At 42.1% G+C, this 24,259-nt stretch overlaps 1 protein-coding gene across 3 annotated transcripts in view; it reads right to left on the reverse strand.

Annotated features, from left to right (window-relative positions):
• PCDH19 (protocadherin 19) overlaps positions 1–23,571 on the reverse strand; it is a 138,233-nt gene extending 114,662 nt beyond the window's left edge. For all 3 annotated transcript variants that reach the window (XM_034653549.1, XM_011236795.3, XM_002928876.4), the window contains exons 1-2: positions 21,402–23,571; positions 17,542–17,869 (exon numbers count right to left, since the gene is read on the reverse strand). In XM_034653549.1, the coding sequence (XP_034509440.1) occupies positions 17,542–17,869; positions 21,402–23,548 (2,475 nt within the window). In that variant the 5' untranslated portion in view covers positions 23,549–23,571. The remainder of the gene's footprint in view (positions 1–17,541; positions 17,870–21,401) is intronic.
• Positions 23,572–24,259: the final 688 nt, after the last annotated feature.

The following is a 24,259-nucleotide window of genomic DNA, read 5'->3' on the forward strand; positions in this document are numbered from 1 at the left end:
AAAAAATGAAATCTTGTCATTTGCAACAACTGGGTGGAACTGGAGGGTATTATGCTAAGAGAAATAAGTCAGTTAGAGAAAGACAAATACCATGTGATTTCACTCATGTGGAATTTAAGAAGCAAAACATGAGCATAAGGGAAGGGAAGGAAAAATAAAATAAGATAAAAACAGAGAGGGAGGCAAACCATAGAGACTCTTAATTATAGGGAACAAACTGAGGGTTGCTGGAGGGGAGGCAGGTGGGGGGACAGGGTAACTGGGTGATGGGCACTAAGGAGGGCACTTGATGGAATGAGCACTGGGTATTATATGCAACTGATGAATCACTACATTTTACCCCTGAAACTGATAATATGCTATATGTTAACTAAATAGAATTTAAATAAAAAATTAAAAAGAGTAACCCAGAAAAGAGTTCATCCTAGTGCATATAAAAACTTATATATTATGTTTTTGAGAAGCACCAGAGGGGTGCCTGGGTGGCTCAGTCGGTTAAGCATCTGATTCTTGCTCTCAACTCAGGTCTTGATCTCAGGGTCCTGAGTTCAAGCCCTGCATTGGGCTCCACGCTGGGCACGGAGCCTACTTAAAAAAAAAAACAAAACCTGGGGTGGGGTGCCTGGGTGGCTCAGTCGGTTAAGCTCTGCCTTCGGCTCGGGTCATGATCCCAGGGTGCCGGGATTGAGCCCCATGTTGGGCTCTTTGCTCAGCAGGATCCTGCTTCTCCCTCTCCTTGCCACTCTCCCCCCTGCTTGTACTCTCTCTCTTTCTGTAAAATAAATAAATAAAATCTTTAAAAAAAAGCAAACAAAACAAAAACAAAAAATGGGGGGTGGGGTACCTGAGGGGCTCAGTCGGTTAAGCATCTGCCTTCAGCTCCGGTCATGATCCTGGGGTCATGGGATCAAGCCCCGTGTCTAGCTCCTGGCTCAGTGTGGAGTCTGCTTGAGATTCTCTCTCCCCCTCACTCTCTGCCCCTCCCCCAACTCATGAGCATGTGTGTGCACGCGCACACTCTCTCTGTCTCTCTCTAAATAAAAAAAATCTAAAAAAAAAGAAGCAGCACCAGAAAGCAGTGAAGAATAGAAATAAACAATAAATGGTACAAAGTCAGCCAATTAACCCTCTAGAAAAATATTTTTATACATTGTCACTTCTAATCATATGACCAAATAAATTCCTAAGGAATTAAAAACATAATAAAAAATTTATAAGGATAGTGGAAAAAATGTGAGATAGGTATATATATATATATACACATATATATATTGTATATATGCACATATATACAATTTTTAAATTTTTGTATATAACGATTCCTTGCAAAACACTCTAAAAAATAAGCGTAAACTGAATTAAAAAGTCATACAACACACTGAAAAAAAGTCTTTGCAACAAAAGGAAATTTTTTTCAAAAAATACAAGTTTAAACTAAAATTAGATAATCCATTTTCATTGATGGAACTAATAATTCTCCCCTCCCACCCCTGTTCCCTATCCTCTCATTTGCCATTTTATCAACAGGTATACATTCCAATTAATTTCCTGCTTATCCTTTCATACAATTTCATGAATACTTAAAATAATAAAATATATATTCTCTTTTATCCCCTTTTTCACCCAAATGATACTCTGCCCACATATTTTTCTGAATCTTCCTTTTCTTTAGTTAATAATATAGGGATTCTTCCATATCAATATATAAAACATTCATTTTTAAAAATATTATATTCATTTTATTTATCTATCTACTTAAGATTTTATTTATTTATTTGAGAGAGAGAGACAGAGATAGCGACAGAGAGCAGGAGTGGGGAGGAGAGGAAGAAGCAGGCTCCCGATGAGCAGGGAGCCCGACACTGGGCTCAATCCCAGGACCCTGGGATCGTGACCTGACCCAAGGCAGATGCTTAAGCGACTGAGCCACCGAGGCACCCCTAAAACATTATATTCATTTTTAGAAATGACATACGCATTTTTTCCATTTTTGCCATATCAAATAATACATCAATGAATAATCTTGTGTTTATATCATTCTGCACATGATTAAGCATATTTATAAGATGAATATCCTAAAAATGGAATTGCTGGGTCAAAGGGTATATGCATTTGCAGTTTTTAGGGACATTACTGGTACCAGTTTATACACCCACAAACAATATATGAGACAATATATGAGACTGCCTGTTTCCCTATGACTTCACCAGCTTCTATTTAAAATTATAATAATGCTTTGTGAATACAGTGAAATGGGCTCTTATACACTGTTGGTAGAACTGCATACTGGTACTTTTTTGGGGAAAATATGTATCACAAGTCTTAAAACATGTAAACCTTCAGATAAAACAATTTCACTTCTAGGGAATTTATTCTACGGAAACAATTAGAGATCACAGTGAAATTTATGTATAAGGATATCACAGGATATTATAATAGGACAAAATTTAAAGAATTAGAATTTAAAGGGTAAACACTAGAGATTGAGTAAAATAAATTTTATCCATGGAACAGAATACAATTCAACCCCCTAAAAACAGCTTGCCTAGAAATATTTTCTAATGACACAAAAAAAACTCTTACGATACAAGATAAAGATGGGAAAAGAAACGGAATTATCCCAACTATGGAAGTGTCTTCAAAGATGCCAACCCACTGAGATTATAACTTGTTGCAGGGGGCTTCTGCTTATCTGTATCTCCCTAGGTGGCTCAGTCTCCCTCATAATGGCACTAGTAAACAAGAGCATCTCAGCCACAACATCAATTCTGTTCTTGGGTCCTAAGCAACAGCAGCCATGGAGAGTGGAGGGTAGGGAGAACTCCAAGGTCTTTCGGCCTGTTCAGAGCCCATAAGCAAGTTCAGAATCAGACCTTCACATACATCCTATGCAGCAGCCTGTGTTTAGTGGGGCCTTCCTCTCAGAGCCAGTACCAAACCCCACTGACTGTCAACTGCCAATAGGATCAGAATTCAATAAACAAAATTCCTTGTTTTTATTCTCATCACCTTCTGGAGTTTTATACTTACTTCAGCAGTGATATGAATTTGCATAGTATTACATTTTACTTTGTTCATCCAGAACACTCTGCTTTATCACACTAATTTCTTTCAAATTCTGGCTTAAAATCAATTAAATAATTTCCTGTAAATTCTTTTCTAAGCCAAACAGTGTCATCTGTAAGCTATATACAAAAGAACAATGTGAATCTTTCCTTAAGTTGCTTCAACCAAGTTTTAAGCATTCTCAATATTTCTTTATATGAGGACTTTTTCATTGAAGAACTAAGAAAAGAGGGAGGTTGGGGAGAAGGTAGTGGTGTTCTCCTTAATTTCCCTTACTTTTTAGTCCCTTCTTCCTGTGCTCCCACAAACACAAAAAAGCAGCAGATATTTATTTTTATCAAATAGTCCATGTTATAACACAAAAAACATATAATTTGAACTGAAACTCATTTCGTTAAATGATTACACATATAAGAAATACAATCTACCAAAGGCCATAGTCTCCATTTATTTATCCAAGGGACAGACTACAGAATTAGGCCGCAGATGTTTTCCCGTAGCAGGCAAACACTTCATCTACAATCAAGATGACATTGTACAGATGACATTCTCTTCTATTAGCTATGCGGCAGGGCGGGGAGAGGGGGGAGAGAAGCATCTGTTTGTTTGTTTTTTAATAAGAATTTTCTTTACAATATCTAAATAGTTCTGGTATCTACACAGGGCCACTGAATAAACATTTTGTATTTAAGTGAAGTACTTACTATATGAGAAGTTTATACAGCCAACAATTAAAGAGGTGTACCAAAGGATGCTGGTTTTTTTTATTTATGCTGTACAAAGTTAGGCTATTAAACAGGGAGTCAATCAAATAAATGTACCTTTCTTAAAAAGGTCGAATTCAATAAAGCATTAAAAAGCAAAAAAAAAAAAAAAAAAAGGAAAAAGAAGATTGAATTCATTCTATTTTGTCGGGAAAAAAGAGTGCATTTAGCCGAGGCCAGATTTGAAATTTTCAGCATCTCAGTGACAGCCAACTCATTAATGCCCTCCTTTTTTTTGTTCCAAATTGTTGGGGGCTACTGTATGCCTCAGATTCAAGAAGCCCAAATATGAAATCAAATATTGAGGAATATTAAAAAGGTCCTCCTCAAACTGGCTATTTGGTCCTGAAAAGGACACTGAAAAAATACCTTTTGCCAAAAGCGACCCTTAGACAAAGCCCATATCATTTTCATAGTATTAAAAATCTGACAGATTACAGTTAAATGTTACTATTATAAAAATCTCTCATTCTAAAGTTAAAATTTATGAACCAGATATCTAACACTGGTGAGATAAATCTACTTTCACAAGAGTATACATACGGGCAAGAAAAGTGAAGAAGGAAAAAATATTTTTCATAATATTATTTCTCATATTTAAAAGGTAAACTGTAAAGAAAAGGGTTATTTTTTTAATGTGAACCTTCATCTGACAGAGACCTCCAAAAAAGGAGAAATAAAAATTTAGAAGGTATGATCTGATTGAAAATGAAAATAAAGAATATGAATGATATGCCCTGCCTCAGAACAATTTATAATTTTATGCCACCTCGTTGGTCCTTAATATTTACTGTATAGTATAGTAGTTATCTCTTTTAAATAATTGCTTTTCTGATCTCAAAAATAATGCAAGTTCAATATAGAAAATTTGGGAAATTAGACAAGTATATTTCAAAAGTAAAAATTGCCTGATTTCCTGTGGCCTGTGATAACTATTAACACTTTGGTAATTTTCCTTGCAATATTTTTTTCTATGCATATGTATTTTTAAACAATTGGAATCAATCTATATATGCTGTTTCATTTATTGATTTTTTTCAATTAATGTATGTTATACAAAGAGTGTTCATGAAATATTCATCAAAATGTTATTTTAATGTCTTCACAGTATTCTAGCAATGTATATATCATAATATATTTAGACATCCACATATTGATGATATTGAGGATATTTTCAATATTTTAGTTCTTATAAATTATACTGAATTTAACACCCCTGAACATGAATTTCTAGGCAAATTTAAAATAATTTCCTTATGATAACTTCCAGAAGAAGAAACTAGATATTTTAGGGCTTTTAACATGTATTGACAAATTGCCCCCAAGAAAAATTATATCAATTTCAATTCTATCAATTATACTCCATGTAGAAGTATATGATAACCATAACCTTGCCAATGCTGAATATAATGTTTTTAAATTTTTCCTAATTCTCTAAGGAAAAATAAGATATCTTGCACATCAAATTGTTGTCTGTGGTTCCCCCAAGGTAATGGATTCATAAGGAGAGAGTTGTGGAGACTTTAGCTCCTATTTTATATGCTCCTATATTGTTAGACTTTTTAATAAGTACATATAGTGTTTGTAGTTAAAAGTTAATAATGGCATTCCATTGCTACTGTTAAGTTACTAAGATTGAAATATTTTTGTATGGAGCACTGGGTGTTATAAGCAAACAATGAATCATGGAACACTACATCAAAAACTAATGATGTACTGTATAGTGACTAACATATCATAATAAAAAAATATTTTTGTATCTACTGGCAATTTGTATAGCCTCTTTATGAATTAACTATTCATGTCTTTTGCATAATTTTATATTGTAGTATTTGTCTTATTTATTGATTTGTAAGAGCTCTTTATACATTAAAGCATTGCTTAAATGTCCCCTTTTCCAAGATGTCTTCCCTGACCTTTCTAGAGATCCCTCATTCCTGACAGAACATGTAACCTTTATCTTTCCTTATTTTTCTCCGCATCATCACCTAACATATTATATATTTATTTGTTTCTTGTTTGTCTGTGTGCATAATGAAGACAGGGACTTTGTTTTGTGCACTCTTATATCCCCAGCACCTTGTTTACTGACTAGCACATAGTAAGCACTATATAAATATCTATAGAATTAATAAATACAGGTTCTTTGTTATATAAATTTAAAATATTTTCCCAGCTTATAATTTTTTAATTTAGCTTATTATTTTTTAGACATATAGATATTTCTAAATCTTAATAGTCAGAGCTTTTGGTCTTTGCGTTCATTTCCATTGTTTTTATAAAAATTTTAACTCTTTAATCAATGTGGAATTTACTTTGTCATATAGTGGGAAATAAAAACCTATTTTTTCTAATAATATAATCACATAGCACCATTTAGTAAATAATCCTTACCTTTCCCATTGTATTTTTAATGTATTTAACCTCTAATCTTGTCTCCTTAGAAATAACATAAGCTATGAGGGTTGGTACCTTCTACTTTCTCTATCCCTCAGAGTTGAGTACAGAGCTGGTCGGTAAAGGATGATCTAAAAATAATTGGTAGATGGATGAATGGGTGAATGTTTTCAAGCCAAAATATGTTTTTTGAAAAGAGCCTAACTACTAAACAGAAAGTCCATTCACTAAAGTCTGCAGGTAAATCATCATATCCAGAGGGGCAGGATTCACCTAGGAGAAATGAATGCCTTTTAAGATAAGGGCATAACACCCACTGTAGAAACCTGTAAGCAACAAAACTTGGTAACACCTGACACCATACAAAAGGAATTGTATAGAATTGGTCCCTGCCTTCAAGGAGCCCCTGAAAAATATTCTTTGGGGGGCTTAAAAGTAAAACAGAACTTCCCAAGGGCTCCCCAACTGACCTCCCCTTCCCCTGAAATAGCAGTTTAGTCTCTGCAAGAATTAGATTGCTTTGTTACAGACAGTGCCCCAAATCCTGCTGAATGCCCATCCGCCAGTCTCCAACATGCGTTGAGTTTAATGGTTAATAATTCTGGGATCAAATCTACTTCAAAAGAAAATCTACCTCGTTTTTGGCTTTCAAGCAACCCCCCCCCCCGTGCCACACATATATTGATTTTGTAGGGCTCAGTGAGCCTCCCATGGTCTGAAATTAAAAATTACGACAACAAAAATACATGTTTTTACTGAATTCTGGCTCTTTGCTGATTATCTACAGCAAACAGCAAAATGAACAAAGCCATGGTGAACTAACTGCCCCTCATGCCAACAAATGCCACAAAGAGAATGACAATCGGTGAAATACATTGTTAAGCATGAATAGTAGCTAAAATATTTATCTTGTGCGAGGTATTAAAATGAGAAAACTTTCAAAGTGGAAGCTTCAAGCAATTGCATTACAAGTTGCATAATTTGGTTAGACTGACCTTAGAATGGAATAAAAAGCTGCTTATTTCCATAATGTTGGCCTTCCACAGCATGAAAGGTTAGATAATTTATCATGATATACAAAACAGTTCTCAAGAATACCTAACTTAAAAAGGAGATCTCGGTGACTTCCAGCTCTGTGAAATTTTAGGTAGCATGATAATCAACATAATTTATATTTAAGTGAATTTGTGTTCTTCTGAAAGGTCTAGTTTACCAGGCAAGAAGAGTGTATCTGCTACACATCCCTAGAACAAGTACAGACCAACTGAAGCAAGGTTAGTATACTCATTGCTACCTTTACGACAGAACTTACATTGGACAAGAAAACCTATTTGAATGGGGAAGCTACTGAGTTTTGACATATAGCCTACATTAGACACATACTATGTCACCCTCATTTAAAAGCTAAAGGCTTGTACCTATTGCCTCACCTGTCATAGATAAGTCCCTTACCCTCAATACAACCTACGGAGCAGCTGTTGTAATCACATGGACTCAAACCTTAACGCAGTCAGCTATATGAAGCCCTTCAAACCAATGCTATAAAATTCACAGAATTACAGTCGGAGCTGCAAAAGAACTTGGAGATACCCTGACCCAATCTCCTCACATAATTGTTCCAGGGTTGATGCAGTTTGACATCTGTTTGGATTTTTCGAAATTCTCAATGTCTTGGAGTGGTTTCCTTAGTAATAACAGATTTCAATGAGCTAAAGCTCTTCTTTTACGAGGTTTTTAATTCTGTTGCATCTGTTGTGCTAGTGACCTCCTGCCCTATCCCAGAATTACAGTTCTAGATTGTTATCTTTGGGAATACAGTGACTTGGCGTGGCTCACACATTAGAGATAACTGTCCTGATGGAGTTTGCTAGGCTCAGAGGGTGAGGCGAGCAAGATAATGCAAATGTCACACATTCTTTGATTCCCATACCTCCCAATATGGCACCATGCACAGCCACAAACCTTTGCAGTTGCGGGTTTTTATCCACCTTCCGTGATCTTTTTTTGTGGACACCAGATGATCAGATGTGCAAAGACTGAGTGCCCTGATGCCATTCCAACAACGCCCGGTGCCGTGGCATTATGGCTTTACTAGTTTTATCAAGTTTTGCTCTAGCGGGTCACTCTACAAAGTATAGTTTGTGCAAAGACAGTTTAACTTTTCTTTTCCATTTCAGACATTTCCTTATTGTATTTCTAACAACGACAAGACACCTGGCCTTTTTCCATCTCTAAAAAAATTACCTAGTAGAGGCAAAATTAAAAGAATGACCTGGAAATGCAAGGACATACACCCCAGGAGCAAGCTCAGAAGCCATACAGAAAATTGGTGTTTCTTATGTAGCATTTGAGATGTGTTTCTAAAGAGCCATAACTATCATAAATTGTCTTGCAATTTTAAAAAATCAGTCAAAGTCCCATGGAAAAGCTATTATTTAATGCTAATGCCATCATATTCTCTCCCCTAAGCTCTTAGGAATAAATGTTGCCATTAGCATACTCCATCACTTCAGAGTCTATACTTGAGAAAATGGAAATGCACTAGTTAAAGAAATGACCAGGATGGCAAGATTGGAGTCAATGCCAATCTTCTGAGTGCAGTATGCCTGTGTCCTCACCATGGACCACTGTGCCTGACAGCACAGAGGAGGAAGTCAGCCTTCCAACAAGCCATTCACTGTTACCTAGAGCCAGATGTCTCTGCTCGGACCTCCATTTTCAGGGTCCTGCATCCCTCAAACATGTCAAGTTTCAAATATGTATGCTAGATTACAGACATGTTTAGTCATAAAAAAAAAGTTGCTTAAAGGTTAAACCAATCCCCCTGAATGCAGACTGATCCCTGCTCATACATCTCACTTAGAAAAGATATGGTTTTATAGCTAAGTACCTGTACGCATCAGCAGCCCAAATAAGATTTCCTCAAGCCAAGTGAATTAAAGGGTTAGAGGAGAGTTTGAAACAGAATTACGTCCAAAAGGCACAAAAAGAGAAACTGAGCCTCAGAAAATAATTTCCAAGGAACTGAAATTCCCTATAAGGTTTTCTTAAGCTGGGTTGCACACATAGCAATGATTATTTGGCTGCTTTCTACTCGGAGCTCTCGATTAAAAATCGTCCCCAGGAGATCTGTTCCTGGGATATATCAATTCGGGGTGTCCTGGCCTCACATGCAGGGGGAATAACACCCTGTTGTGACTAGACTTGGAAGCTTTTCTTTAGGAAGGTAACCAGCAGAGTGTCAAAGTGTGGGGAGGGGGATTCTGAGCACCTAAGCTCATAGGCATGTGTATAATCAGGACAGCCCAGCCCATAAAGACTCCATCACCACAGAGGCAGAATAAGTGCGTGAGAGAAGCAAATCATTCTCTCCCTCCCTCCCTCCCTCCCTCCCTCCCTCTCTCTCTCTCACACACACACACACACACAAACACACACCCCTAAAGGGAGAGAGCCTAGCCTTTGGATTGAATTTGTCTTCTTGCCAGTTTACATAGAGAATCCATTTTGTTGATAAGAGCAAACTACACAATCTGAGAAGAGGTGCCCTTCATGCTCTGGAAATCAGATTTAGAAATGAAAATAATCCAGAAAGCAGAGACCACCAAGGCCAGTGCTGGTGGCAGTGAGGGAGAGCAGCTTGCCACAGAACACCAGCCAGATGGGGCCCAGTGGGAGAAGCTGAAAACTGGCCACCCTGGCACTCAGAGGCTTAATGGAGCATCCAAAGCCTATGCACATCAAGGCAGTGCTTACGCATCTGACAGGAAGAAAGCCTGGTGCTCGTCCATGAACACTGAGCTCAAGGAGAATTCAGACTTTACATGGAGCTTCCCGCCTGCTTCAATCACAAAGGGTCTGCTCAAAACTCAAGATAGCTACCCCTAACACCTGTCTGTCTGTCAATCTAACTCTCACTTTCATTCTTTTTCTTTCTGAAAAGTAATATTCCACCTCCCCAAAAGCTGAATTTAAAGGAAGTATAAGAGAGCCCTTTCATTTTCCAAAGTAATTCCCAGGCTCTACTGAATCCGAGGAAGGCTTATTGACTTGGGGAGCGTTCAGAACCTGGAGCAGCAAAGTGAGAGCCATGTCTTTGAGGAGTGAGCTCAGGAGGCTAAAACAAGAAGCACCAAACACATTCCCCACAGGCTTCCGTTCTTCCAGCTACAGACTTACAAAGAGTGGAGGGAGATGAAGAGGATGGGAAGAGGGTAGCTGTAACCTTTATTTTTTTTTAATTGGGAAGAAAAATGAAATGTAGCATTTGTTATATCCAGGTGATATGTACCTGTCTTCTCTGGACTCCATGTATCTTAAATATTACATAATTACATTTTTTAATTAAATGAAATTCAACCAGGAAAGCCAAATTTTAAGCATTCAAGAGAATAATGAATTGGCCCACCTTTCAAAGGTTTTGTAAATCTCACCCATGTGAGGAATCTCACTTGAAGCAAACAAGATATGTGAAAAATCCAGACTTAACAAAGGACATTGGTCTGGAGTTGTTGATTCACATTACATGGGGCTCTTTCTTTTATGAACGAATCCACCACAGCGTTTTTATAAATATGGAATGCCGTCACTGTGGTTAATACAGGATCTAATTTACAAAACACTCACTTGCTGCATGGCTTTTCAGGAACACAACTACCTTTCAAAGGTCTATCCATAGGTCCTCTTGTGACACCCAATCGGGTTTTCTGTTCTGTGACAGAAAGCATGTTGAAGCTGCACCAGAGGAACCGCCGTCAAGCAAAATGGAGTCGGGTTTGGCCCCAGATGTTGTGTGCCTAGTTGAGCCATCTGTCCTCTCTGTAACTCCATTTTCATGATTATAGAGTGTAAATACTGGTTCCTTGTCACATCTCTTCCAGGGATGCTGTGGAGCTGTGTGGTCCTAGCCAATATTTTTCAGCAAAATGCTGATTGATACAACAAATGAGATTTCTGCATGGGAGCCCAAGTTCCTGAAGCCGGCAGAGCTGTTCTCTATGCAGCTGCAGTACTTTCCACACCATCCCCTGGGGTGACACAGGGAGGCGCTAGCAGCCTGGGTACACCCACTGGAAGCAGAGTGACCCTCACCATGCCGCCCATACAAAAACCTCTCGTAACTACACAACAGCCAAAAAGGAAATGTAACTTGAAGAGCATTTCCCTCTACAAACAACTGATCCTCTGGGACTTTCACTTCAAGCCTCTCAATTGTTCGAAGTAAATGAGGCTCACATTAAAGGCAGCCAGTCACACATCAAGAAATTAAGCCTCCTCTCAGTAGGGGAAAATGGCCGCTCCAGAGCCAGCCTCCCAACTCTCACACACAGGCCTCTTGTACAAATGGCTTCATTTAACCACATCTGAGACACTCGATCCAGCCAAGCTTGGTCTCCCCTAAGCCCTGAAAGCTGAGATACACAAGCAGAGTGGTCAATATCTGAAACTCCAAGCAGCTGTCTCAGATCCACTGCAGCACCATAATTCAAAGACTCCAGCATTGCCAAGAGGTGGCTTCATCCTTTTTTAGCCCTCTAATTCCTAACAAGTAAGCCCCCACAACCCTAGTTTCAGCCTCTGGGCACAGAACACCAAAACCACAGCCAAGACTAGGGCAAGGATAAGGAAAGAGAGGTCTGCAGCTCCTCCCACCTTCTAAGTCCGATCTGATCCACAATCAAAGAAAAACCAGGTAGGGCCATGGGGGCCCAAAACAAGTGGTCCTCCGTCAGATAAGAGGAATTCCAAAGCCTCAGAGTCCTCTATGGAAAATGTCCTGCCTCCAGTCCCCTAGGGAGAGAAATCTCAGGATCATTAGCAAGCACTCTGGCTGAGCTCAACTTTAGTTAAGGTGTATGGGGAGAGAGGTGATCTCTAAGGTAACCAGTTAATTGCCAATGAGGAATGATAATAATAAATTAGCAAATACTAATGTAAACTAACTCAGTTCTGCCGCAGTTGCATGGAGACGACAGAGGAACGGTTTATTCTGGAACACATCTTGCAAGCGGATCCCCACTGGGAAACTACTGCCTCTGCTAGATGTGAATGGGCGAATAAGATACAATGTAGGCAATGGGTGGCCCTAGAATGTCTCCTAGCAGAAGTAGAGCCTTTGATTTTTAAAGAAAACTGGAGTGCGCATATGCCTGAAAAGATGCAGTTTGCAGTTTTCCATTGCTTCCTTCTGCAGCCTGAGGGTTACTTTTGACCCTTAGGGATAAGACTTAGACGGTTCCAAGACGCTGTCATAACAAGAAAAGTAAAATAAAAAATGCTCACTGAACTGTTTGTTGGTTTGTTTTCATTGGAGGCGGTGTCATTTCCTTGCTATCCAAACCAGCCTCATCATATGTATCAATTTCCTAGTGATTTCTGAATCTGACATCTGATAGGTTTGTGGCTGCTCTTCTAGTTCCTTAACGCAGGGTTTCACTCAAATCTCTGCAAATCCCTAACTTTAAAACTCTGTTTTAGGAACCAAAGCATGCTGAGCTGTTTCTTCCTATTTTCCTTCAAAGCCTAACTGATGTTTTAGTTTCATTATTTGCAGTACGATAACATGCATCGAGACTTCCTATAAGATAATCGGAAGCATTCAATTTGGTCTGCCACGTACATCCTTAGTCTGCAAACTCTTCCACTGCTCAGTGCCATAGCAGAGCACACACACCCTTAGGATGTCTCATATTGAAGATGCTACAGTTTGCTAGTGAAAGGTAGAAAAATAGAGAGAATTCAAGATTGAGTTTGAAACCAAAACCAAAATCCCTATGCACATATGACTAGAATTTGGAAAACTTTTGCTCACTATGACTCCCTCAGAGTGTCAGCTCAGAATCATTCAACATTAGAAGACTAAAATCTTAAAATGCCTCACCGAAGAGACTGAATATCTGGGCCATTTGACCTATCCTAAAGGCAGGAAGAGGTCCCACCCAAGTCTCCATTAGCAGTAGAAGAAATGAATTGCATCTTCCTCCAGCAATGATCACAGTCTGAGTGACAAAAGGGTAATGCACAGACGCTGATGTACAAAGGAGTAACACTTTCCAGCATCCAGGGGGTGCCCAGTAGGCACGCCTTCATTTTGTAAGATTGGAAGAGAAAGTATTTGCTATAATAAGGAGACTCAAAAAATGCTGGAATATTTTTAGAAAAATCTTAGCAAACTGGCAAAACTATTATTATTCTCTCCTCCATTCTTTCTTTTTCAATCTCTTTTCCCCTCTTTTCACTCTCCTCCCACCACACATGCATTCACTTATGCATATACTAAATCTATGGACTAAATATACCAGGATGCCAAGAAATGCAAATCTCACCCTTCAATTTAAAATATTAAGAGATAGCTGACATCGCTAATTCTACAAAAATCTTCTGTAAACAGCAAAGACATCTTCCACTTTCCCTCCTCAGATTTGTGTACAACACCACAAAATCCACATAGCTGATTTCCTGACCAACATCAGAAGACTGGTAAATAATGATATGCTATTCTAGGCAAGACAGTCTCTGTGACACTAAAGGCTGAGTTCCAATTCCCCAGACTCGTGCTCCATTCCCTTTACCTACCTACTAACTGCATTTAACATCACATTCCCTTTGGTTTCTAGAGCCAACAATGTTCAGATGTGGCTAGGTTTGCACACTGATGCAAAAGTTACCCTCTTGCAGGCCGCACCAAACCTTAGGAGCTCAACAGTAAGTCTACATACAAATGATAGCAGGGTTGCCAGGGAAGAAGCAGAAGGGGAGCCGAAGTCTACAAAGTAACATGTGGTTAGAAACTCTCTTGTATTGCTTGCAGGGAAATCACTGGGTGATCTTAGCTCCCCAACCAGACTGAACTCTCTGTGGGCAGATGCTGCATCTCATATTTATTTGGGATCCCCATGGTACCTGCCAGGCAGCTGAGCACATTGGATTCTCTAATAATGCTTACTGATATCTAATGCCATGGTGATATGGTATGATGGAGTGCTGCAAGGGAAGAAGTTCTGACTCCTTTATTATGCCACTGTGCGCCTTGTAACTGACTCTGCAGCTAACGAAAGAGTGGGTTTGTCACAAGGTAGCCCAGCAGAGAAACCTAATGTGCAGTGCTTTGGTCCCAGTCTGGAGAGTAATAATGTAACATATGCTCAGAAAAGAAATGTTATCCTGAATTGAATTGACCTGTTTACTTGTCTGTCTCCTTGTAAAATCCCTAGGGTCAAGGATTAAGCATTGTATTTTTGGATCCTGGGCAAGTAGTACAGTGTCTAGCACATTCTAAGTGTGCGACAAATGCTATTGGGGTTAATTAATGAACAAATAAAAGAATGGTTTGATGAAATAATGTAAAGAAAAATGTAAGTGACGTTAAGATTCAATACAGAAATCTCCACTGAATCTCATTCTTATCACATCATAGCACTTACCACTCTGTTATAACTTCTTAATAAATAGTGGTTTCTTGGATGGATTAATTAATTAATAAGAAAATGCAAAGAGAAGGTAGGAAATACATCAGGATATTACTATCCTAGGAACGGAGAATATCCTATTGAACACAATAGTAGCAGGAATCATTCCATACTGCAAATCACCTATTTGTTTGCTTGTCTCCCCTGTTAGAATGTACATTCCTTGAGATGACAGAACATCTTTTTTATTTCTATAACACCAGAGCCTAGAGCAGAAAAAAGTAGACCTTCAATAAGTATTAGCTGAATGTATGAATCAACCATTCTTGCTCTTCTGTAGATTTCACTGTACCTAAGTATTCTCCCTAGTCCTCGTTCAGGGGCTTATGATATGGAAAGAAAAGGAGAAGTGTCATTTTCCCCATGCATAACTTTGTGACAGATGCAGGTTAAAATGGCCTGATTTGTGCTCAGTTGTGAGAGGGTCTCTCCTCTCTGAATGGGTTTGTCAGCTGAACTCACAGGACTGCGTATTAGAAACACACACTTAACCTCACTGTGTCTAGTACACACTGCCTTGGCCCTTGACTAGCCCTAGACACTACATTTCTCTGTGATTTTGTTAAATAAGGAGAGCATGTGGCTTTGTGAGTTGGGGAGAGGATCAGAATTCAGACTTTCAATGGCTTTCCTGAATAATTGAAGCAATATTTTATTTCATTCTGCCTATAGGAGAATCAAAAAGAACACCAAGATCTTCGGTAAACCACGCAGGCACAGTCATATATGTCTCCCGCCCCCTCTAAGTATCTCATAAGCACCAGGGCCCACATTTCTCTAGTGCCTTGAATTGATTACAGAAATAATCACCAAGCCCTCAGATGATTATTCTTTTGTCTATCTCCACAAGCAATAGCAGTCAGCATCTGAACCCACGACCTCACCATCTTTCACCTCCATTGTTTAATGTCCAATATGGATACTCCAATCACACCACTTTGTAGGTGTTATCTTTATAAAACCAACTTAAATTTCCCCTTAGTTACAGTGACTATGGGGTGACACTCGGGTGTGCAGGCCATTATAAATGATTCTGCAATTATTGTCTAGTGAAGAGATCTATGATTCAGGGAACATGTATGTGTCATACCCTTTACATTACACAATGTCATATTATTCCTCGGACCAACCTTGCGTGGTAGATGTGCCCATTTTGTAGATGAGGAAACAGAGACTCAGAGGGATTCCATACCAAGAGGTGTCCTCCAGATTCAAAATCATGCTCTACCTGATTCCACCACATTACACTACCTCTTCCTCTCTGTTGCTGAACTTAGTAGTCCACAAGTAATCCTCCAAAAAGTCTGTGATCTAGTTCCTAGTAGTATACACTGATATCCATAATTATAACTGTGCCTCTGTAGCATGATATTAGATTTTCAATAAATCCTTATTTATAGATTTATAGACCAAAAATATCGGTGCTTTTGTTGCTGGCAGAAGATCATTGGTTTCTCATTAAAAGCATTGCTGTTTGGTCCAATTACTTCTGATGAGAATGATTTTTCAGGAAACTAGGAAAAGCAATTGATTCAAGAAGTCCTAAAACCCTCTGCCCTATGAAATTGATACAAATACTATAAGAACATTTTACATTCATCATAGCCTAGGTATGTCAGGCTGAATTATTTCCGAGGCAGGAAGGTGTCACTGAAACAGCACTTGCCAGAGAGTTTATAGAGCCCTGCCATCTAGTCTCTCCCCTGCTCCCTCCCTCCCTCCCTCTCTCTCTCTCCATCTCCCTCTTCCTCTCCCTCCCTACCCCCCTCCTCTCTCTGTGTGTCTCTCCATGCCCTGCTCCATGAGTCTGAACAACTCCCTTACCATCTCTGGACTCTGTTTCATCTACTGAAGGGCAATCTATCAAGATAACTATTGCAAGGATCAAAGGAGACAATGGTTGTGCAGGTGGTTCAAAAAATGTGAAAGTGCCTTTCAAATACACAGTATTCCTTTCAATAGTGGCCTGGAAGAGGGTATAATGCCTCCCAGTGCATCAAATTTCCAACCAAAGAGGGACTTAAGCAATTCATGGGAAAATGAAACCAACTTAAGAACTGTTACTTATAGCCTTCCACCCACACACCCACCCACCATCATCCATGTTATCACCCTACACCCTGAAATATTTCAAGAGCCAGCAAACATGGACCAAGTGTTAAAAAAATGCTTCCATTTGAAAACATTCATACCTGGTAAAGGGAAACAGAGCTAACTCAAATCATAGTTTATTTCTTAAATGTTCATTATTAGTGACAATTTCCACCTCCTTGTTTGTCAAACATTACCTTAAGAACTACGAAGAAATGGCAAAGTGGCTTTTTAATTTTTTTGTTTGCCTCCCTTAACCAGCCCATCCATATTTTTGGCAGGGCACACATATGGCCAAAGAAAAAGCAAAAAGGGGCTTCAGGAAGCTGACTCACTCTCGCGCTGGGAAATTGGCCCCTGAGCATTCTAGGGTTCACCCATCTTTAACACTACTTGTTGACTCTTCCTCAGCCACTTTAACTGGAATGCTGGAATCACTGGCTGGCAAACATACTGCATTTGCAACAGGTGGAGCAAGTTCATATTATGCCAGAACACCATAGAGAGATTTCAAAGGCACAACCCGTTGAGCTCTCACTCCCAACATCCACCCTACAAGGCCAAATATGTTGGGTTACCCTTTGCCCCAAGAGACCCTGGTAGCAAACCCTGACTACAGAAATGGGCTTAGGCAGAGAAGTTCTCCCCACCCCTGCCAGGGAGTTCTCCAGCCTAGAGGCCTAAGCGGTGGGTGGGGGGAGCAGCATGGGAAAGAGATCTGGGAGGACCTGACAGAGCCTCTTAGCTGCACTCACCTCAGGCAGAGGCACACCATTGATGATCAAGTCTGGCTGCTGGGGGCCCTGGCTGTTGAAAGAGTGATGATAGATGTGGTTGGCACTGGTATTGCGGGTATTCTGGTTCTCCACATTCAGGAAAGTGCTCTCTGAGCGGCGGCAGCCCAGGGGCAGTGTCTGCTGGTGGTAGTCGAAATAGTTGAGGGAGGAGGTCAGGGAGGAGCAACTGACAACGTTCATCTTGTCTGTCTCCTCCACATCCCGGGGTACTAGACGGATGTCATTTTTACTGATTTTCTTCTTCTTGCTTGATTTCTTTTGATGCCCATAGGAATACTCAGCGATTCTGTGTGACAAAAAAAAAAAAAAGGCAACATGTATTGCTAATGCCCTCCTAAACCATGCATTGATTAATAAATATTAAGCACCCCAGAGGGCTGCACCCCATCTCTGCTCCACCTTCTTATTCTGGTGCATTACATCATCGGGTTTCTCCCTGTGCTTTTTACATGTGAACACAAGCTAAGGGCCAGACAGTTTTAATATTAAACACACAAACCTCCCATTCCTTCATCCTCCCAAAAAAATGTTTCTATACTTTGATTGTGGAATTTCTCATCGTGAGTGGCTATTTAGCAAAGGTGGGGAGGACAGGGAAAGTTGAGCCTATGGGAGAGAATGCATGAAAATGCTCAAATCTGGAGCTCCTCTGGAACCCAAAGGAACCCCTGGGTGAAATAAGAAGCAAGTATTAATTTAACAGAAGAGGAGATAGAAGGAATTAAAAAATAACCTCCTTTCCAGTTCCTCCAGGCACTCTCAGTCAGGTTCCTCTTTGACTGACCTGATGAGTTTTACACTGGGGTAGGAGATCAAACCCCATCCTTTGACATACACTCAGCTTCTCTCTTCCACACCCACCTGCCCCCTGCCCTAGTCCTACTCCCTTCTACTCGACACCCTACCCTCTCCTCTCCTGGAGAAATAGGATAGCCAAACCCATTTGAATGAGGGGAAGTGCTTTTTACCTCTTTCCCCTTAGGCTCACTTTCTCCTCTGCCTTATTGTCTTGCTCCTTGCTAATGGGAGAAACCGAGATGCAATGCAGACACTTGCTATTTTGTCCTTTTATAAAACAGCGGAGGAGACAAGTGATGGTTAAACAATTACTGCAAAGGAATTTAAAGGTTAGTGCATTTCAGCATCCTTCTCCATTCAGGTGTACCTACAAGCAGCTGTGCTGCAACTGGAACATAAAGAGCTCAATTTAATTAACACTGACACAGTGCACCAAAGACATCAACCATTAAGAGACTTGTCAAAAGAAATACATTAAAACTTAGCCAGATTCTCAAAGTCATTTATTACTTTGCATATAATGATTCACCTTATTGTTTGAAAATTCAATTTCTGGGCAATAAGCCCCAAAACAATAAGGTTAATAAATAATACAGGTTGATCTTTACAAGGGAAAGACTATGCCTGTATTCTTGCTCAACAAAGCTAATTGTCTGAATATAAAAAGAGAGCCCAATTCAGCAGCAATTGCAGATCACCTCGCAAGTCTCATAAATGAATGCAGTTGAGGAAGGGGCTCAGGAGGGGCTGAGAAAAGGAAACCTCTTGTCTAATATATGGGAAGACAGGCTTTTGAACTTTAGGTTTCTAAAACGTCTAGGTGTACAGCGAGATTGCATATTTCCAGAGGCAAATTCTTACTCTGTCCCGGGGATGTTCCTAGGGCTGAGCAGTTACATTCCCCTCGCCCTTTCCCTCTATGTTCAGGCAGACTTGCAGTGAAGCCAAGCTGATGATACTGGAGTTTGAGAGCAGATAAAATCCCAAAGACCCCAGGACTAGGATTTATTTTCTTCTCTAATCTGTTTACAGAATCAATGGGAAGATTTAATGATTTTGTTTACCCATGATGGGTAAGTTTGGCAATGCCCCGTCCAATTACTTGGCTGAGGCATTCACTGAGAAGCCCTTTCTGTATTGACCAATTATTTAATTAAACTGTACTGCATGAATCCCAAACCATCATAGGGAACAGAGCTCTTTACAAAACATACACGTGAGTGAAGTTGGAGAGCACTGAAATTATCTTTTTTCTTTTTTAATTTCAAATGCTCTCTTCCCTGTTTAATGATCTCCCTGGCAAGCTCTCAGAAAGAGCTCTCACTTCTAGTCATACATCACCAAGAAGTGGCAAAGCCTTCACTATCTTTATTTCAAGATGATTTCTTTTTCATCAAGAAAAGGGTCTTATACATTTACTTTACACTAAGGAAATGGCTTAAAAAGAGTCCACTCTATCATTATCTCCATATAAATAAAATTTTACAGACCCTGCATTTTTCTCCTATAAAAATCGCCACTGGCAGTCACAGGTTTCAAAGGTAAGAGAAATATTAATTTCCATTTCTCCCATCTGAAATGAATCAGAGCTGAAGGAAAGTCACGGCCATTTCACTAGTAACAGGATTAAAGCATTTATGAGGCATTGCAGCTGCTCTTTTATGGCACCTGATTGATATTCATGTGTGGTTAGCATTTGTCTACTAACTTGTGTAACGCAGAGAATAGTAAAAGGGAAACAATAATTGCATGGCTGTTACATATTCAGGGGGCTCTGATTCACAGAAGTGTGCATTTCAGATGGTGTCAAATACAAATTGGACCTACAGGAACATATTTTGACTGATCAACATGCAAGCACAGATGGCACAAAAGACACACTGGATGTGTAGGTGTGTTGAAAGCACACACACACCTTGGTCGCAAACAGCAGCATCATTCAATTTCAGCAAACTAAAGAAACAACTTTTTTTTTCAACCGTTTCGATGAGACACTGCTAGAAAAAATTACATGTATTATCCTAAATTGGACTCCAGAAATACTTAGACTTATTTGTTCTGTCCAATTGTAAGAAAAGGCTTCAACGAGACCCTCTAATGTGTTTATCAGGAAATCTTTTTTAAAAAAAATACTACTTGTCATTTCAGTTTCTGCGTTTCTATTCTCATCCCCCCCACACGCACACACACCCTACATATGCTTCAAGAGAAGCTGTAACACAATAGCCCATAGTGACATCCACTGGTAGGGACCAGATCTTAATGCCACAGCTGAATCCCACATTACAGAAAAACACCATCAGCTCCAGAAGATTGCTATTTTTACTGCAACATCTGGAAGTGAAGTCCTATCCCTCATTGGGATGTTTGGTCTCTACCCCACCAACCAACCAGATATGTGAAAACGTGAATGACTGGTAGAATTTCACCTTACATAGCCAGATGTTTGAGGAATGGATACAAAACAAGCCAAGAAAACACTTTTAAAAAACACTAGTCACCTGCTTTCCCACACATTCCTGTTTTCTCTTCCCTCAAATGTTTCCTACCTTAGACACCTACTCACAGGATCTCTTCAGTTTATCCCTACAACAGGACCGGACAAGTACCAGCACTACCTCTCTTTTCAGTATCTGTCCCCAAAACACTGTGCCCCTGAAATCAAGTTGTGGGACTTGGTGTTGGTGGTTCTGCTGAAAATTGACTCTCTCTCTCTCATTTTTTTCCTGCCATAACTTCATGGAGACAGCTGTGCAAATTTTAAAATGATAATTGCTTTCCTGCTCATCATCATTATGTGACAGAATCCACCACTCAAACAGTAAATGATTGTCTTCCAGCAAATTGTCAGATCAAAAGAATTGATCAACTTGGACTACCACAAACTTTCCCCCCTCCAAAAAGAAGCTATGTACACAGCATGCATTTAAGTAAGAAACAAAAGCACTGGGATTTTCACACAGAGACACAGATACACTCTATTCATCCAAGACAAAGGAAAGAAAAAAAGTTGGCTCTACCTGCAGTTGTAGGTCCGGATCTCTTTGTTGTCTCGCTTGCATTTGATTGCCACGAAGATCATAGTGACAAAGAGGATGCCCGCAATGGAGCCCAGGGCGATAATGAAAATCAGGGACAAGTTCACCGAGCCCATTGACTCTTGGGCATCAAGAGCAGGGGACAGGTAGATTAGGACTAGTGCAGAGGCGGAGAGAGATGTCTTACCATGGTCGCGGGCCACGACAATAAGCTCATAAGAAGCCTTTGAGCTCTCGCCAAAGGTGCGAGTGGTTCTGACTTCGCCATTGACCTGATCTATTTCAAAGAAGCCGCGGTCGCCCTCGGTCATGTCGTAGGTGACCCGGCCGTTCTCACCCTCATCGTAGTCGTCTGCTTTGACGACGGTCACCAGATAGCCTATGCCAGAGTTGCGGGGGATGTAGACCTCGGCAGTGCCGTTGATCAAGGGTGGGGCCGTGATGACCGGAGTATTATCGTTGACGTCTAGGATGATGACCCGAACCGTGGCATTGCTCTGCAGCGAAGGCAGGCCGCCATCCTTGGCCAGGACCTTGAATTCGAATGCCTTGGTCTGCTCGTGGTTGAACGATCGAAGTGCATAGATGTCGCCCGAGTTGGGGTTGATGGAGACATACGTGAAGACAGGCATGTCCCGCACCTGCGAAGGCACAATCTGGTAGGAGACACTGCCATTGAGACCCAGGTCGGGGTCTCGGGCTGACACGGAAAGCAGGTAGGCGCCAGGTGTGTTGTTCTCCTGCACAATGACCTGGTAGTAAGGCTTGGAAAAGTGCGGGTGGTTGTCGTTTTCGTCGGTTATGCGAACTGTAAAGGACTTGGCACTCTGCAGCATTGGCACACCGCTGTCGCGCGCCTGGATCGTTAGGTTGTACTGGTCATGCTGCTCGCGGTCCAGCCGTCCGTCCACCAGGATAGTGGAGAAGCTCTCATACTCCTGCAGTCGAAAGGGCACGTTGCCCAGCAAACGGCACTGCACGCGCCCATTGAGGCCTGAGTCTCGATCAGACACCCGCACCAGAGCAATCACGTAGCCCGGGGGGGCGCTCTCGCTTACCTCCACCAGCTCGCTGTTAACTGACAGCAGGTTGATGACCGGCGGGTTGTCATTGGTGTCGAGAACGCTGACGGTCACCTTGCAGTGTGCGGGGATGGAGTTGGGCCCCAGGTCCTTGGCCTGCACGTCCAGTTCGTACACGTGGCCCTCTTCATAATCTAGAGCACCGGTGACTGTGACCAGGCCGCTGTGTGGGTCAATCTGGAAGAGCTCGCGCGTACGGTCGTTGACATAGCCGTAGAAGGAGTAGACCACCTGGCCATTGGTGCCCTCGTCTGGGTCGCTGGCATTGAGGCGGATGACTGGTGTATTGGGTGGTGAGTTTTCTGGCACGCTCACTGCATAGGTGGACTCGCCAAACACCGGGTTGTTGTCATTGGAATCGGTCACCTTGATGCTGAGGCCAACAGTGCCCAGATGCGGTGGGTCGCCGCCGTCGAGTGCGGTGATTCGAAAGCTGTAGTGCGACTGTGTCTCGCGATCCAGACTCTTCTCCACCACAAGTTCCGCAAAGCGTGAGCCATCGCCGCGCGTCTTGATCTCGAGGCCAAACAGCTCGTTAGGGGTTAGCTCATATGTCTGCACGCCAAAGCTGCCCGAGTCGGGGTCATAGGCGCTGTCCAGCGGGATGCGCGTGCCAGGACTAGCTGCCTCTGAGATCTCCAGCTCGATCTGGGCCGCTGGGAAGCTGGGCGCGTTGTCGTTCAGGTCCTTGATCTCCACCTTAATCACGCATATCTCCATTGAGCTAGACATGACCTCGAGCGAGATGATGCACTTGGGGCTCTGGCGGCACAGGAGGTCGCGGTCGATCTTCTGCTTGGTGACAAGCAGGCCCGAACTGGGGTTAATGTCCACCAGGTGCGGAGCTGAATTGGACACCACACGGAAGGCAGAGGCCTGCCGTGGATCCAGAGCAAAGCCCGCCTCGCGTGCGTCCTTGGCCACGTTGGCGATCACCGTCCCGGCGCGCTGCTCCTCTTCTACCGAGTACTTGAGGTTAATGAGGGCGGCTGCCTGCGTCCACAGTACGGCCAAGAGCAGCAGCACCGGCAGCAGGAGCGACTCCATGGCTGCGCGGGGCTCTGCCTGGCCTCGCCTCTCCACAGCCCTCCGAGGCCGACGCCGCCGGCGCTCCAGCTTTCCGCTGACTCGGGCCGCCTGTTGCGCGCGCCCCGGGGCCCCGGAGGCCTCGGGAGGAGTCCCGCCCAGGGCGGCCCGGCGGCGCGGGGGGGATACCCGCGCCCTCCAATGCTGAGGTTGCAGCAAGACTCGGAGGGGGTTGGCGGGGGGCCCGGGGGCTCCGGGGGGCCAAGGGAGCGCCACGCGGCCCCGAGCCCCCTCCCTCCAGCCCGGCTATTCAGTTTTCCCCCTTCAAAGTTAGCCGGGCGCGACTGGCCGCAGCGGCGCAGGGCTGCGGATTCGAAGCCGTCTGAGCTGCCTAATCGACGGAAGGCTGAGTCTGGACCGCACTTGGGGTGAAGACCAGGAGGGCCGTGGGGGTGCAGCCTCTCAGGCACTACCCAGCCCGCCGCCGCGCACCGGCACTGGGGCTCGGGAACGCGTTGTCTGTGCACCTGGCATGCGCAAAGACCTCCCCCCAGCTCTTCTGGCTCACTGCGGAGAGAGAACCTGCCTGGAACGCGCCCTCTGAGGTCCGGGGGGGCCACGCTGGCCTTTTCAAGGTCTGTTGGGGAGAAAAAATGATCAAAGGTGGGACTTTGAGTTGCTGTCAAGCGCCTCAGGCGCCTGGGTATCCAGCTGAGCCGGATGGCGGTCCAG

The sequence above is a fragment of the Ailuropoda melanoleuca genome, unplaced genomic scaffold, assembly GCF_002007445.2.
Source record: "Ailuropoda melanoleuca isolate Jingjing unplaced genomic scaffold, ASM200744v2 unplaced-scaffold9814, whole genome shotgun sequence".
NCBI classification, from domain to species: Eukaryota; Metazoa; Chordata; class Mammalia; order Carnivora; family Ursidae; genus Ailuropoda; species Ailuropoda melanoleuca.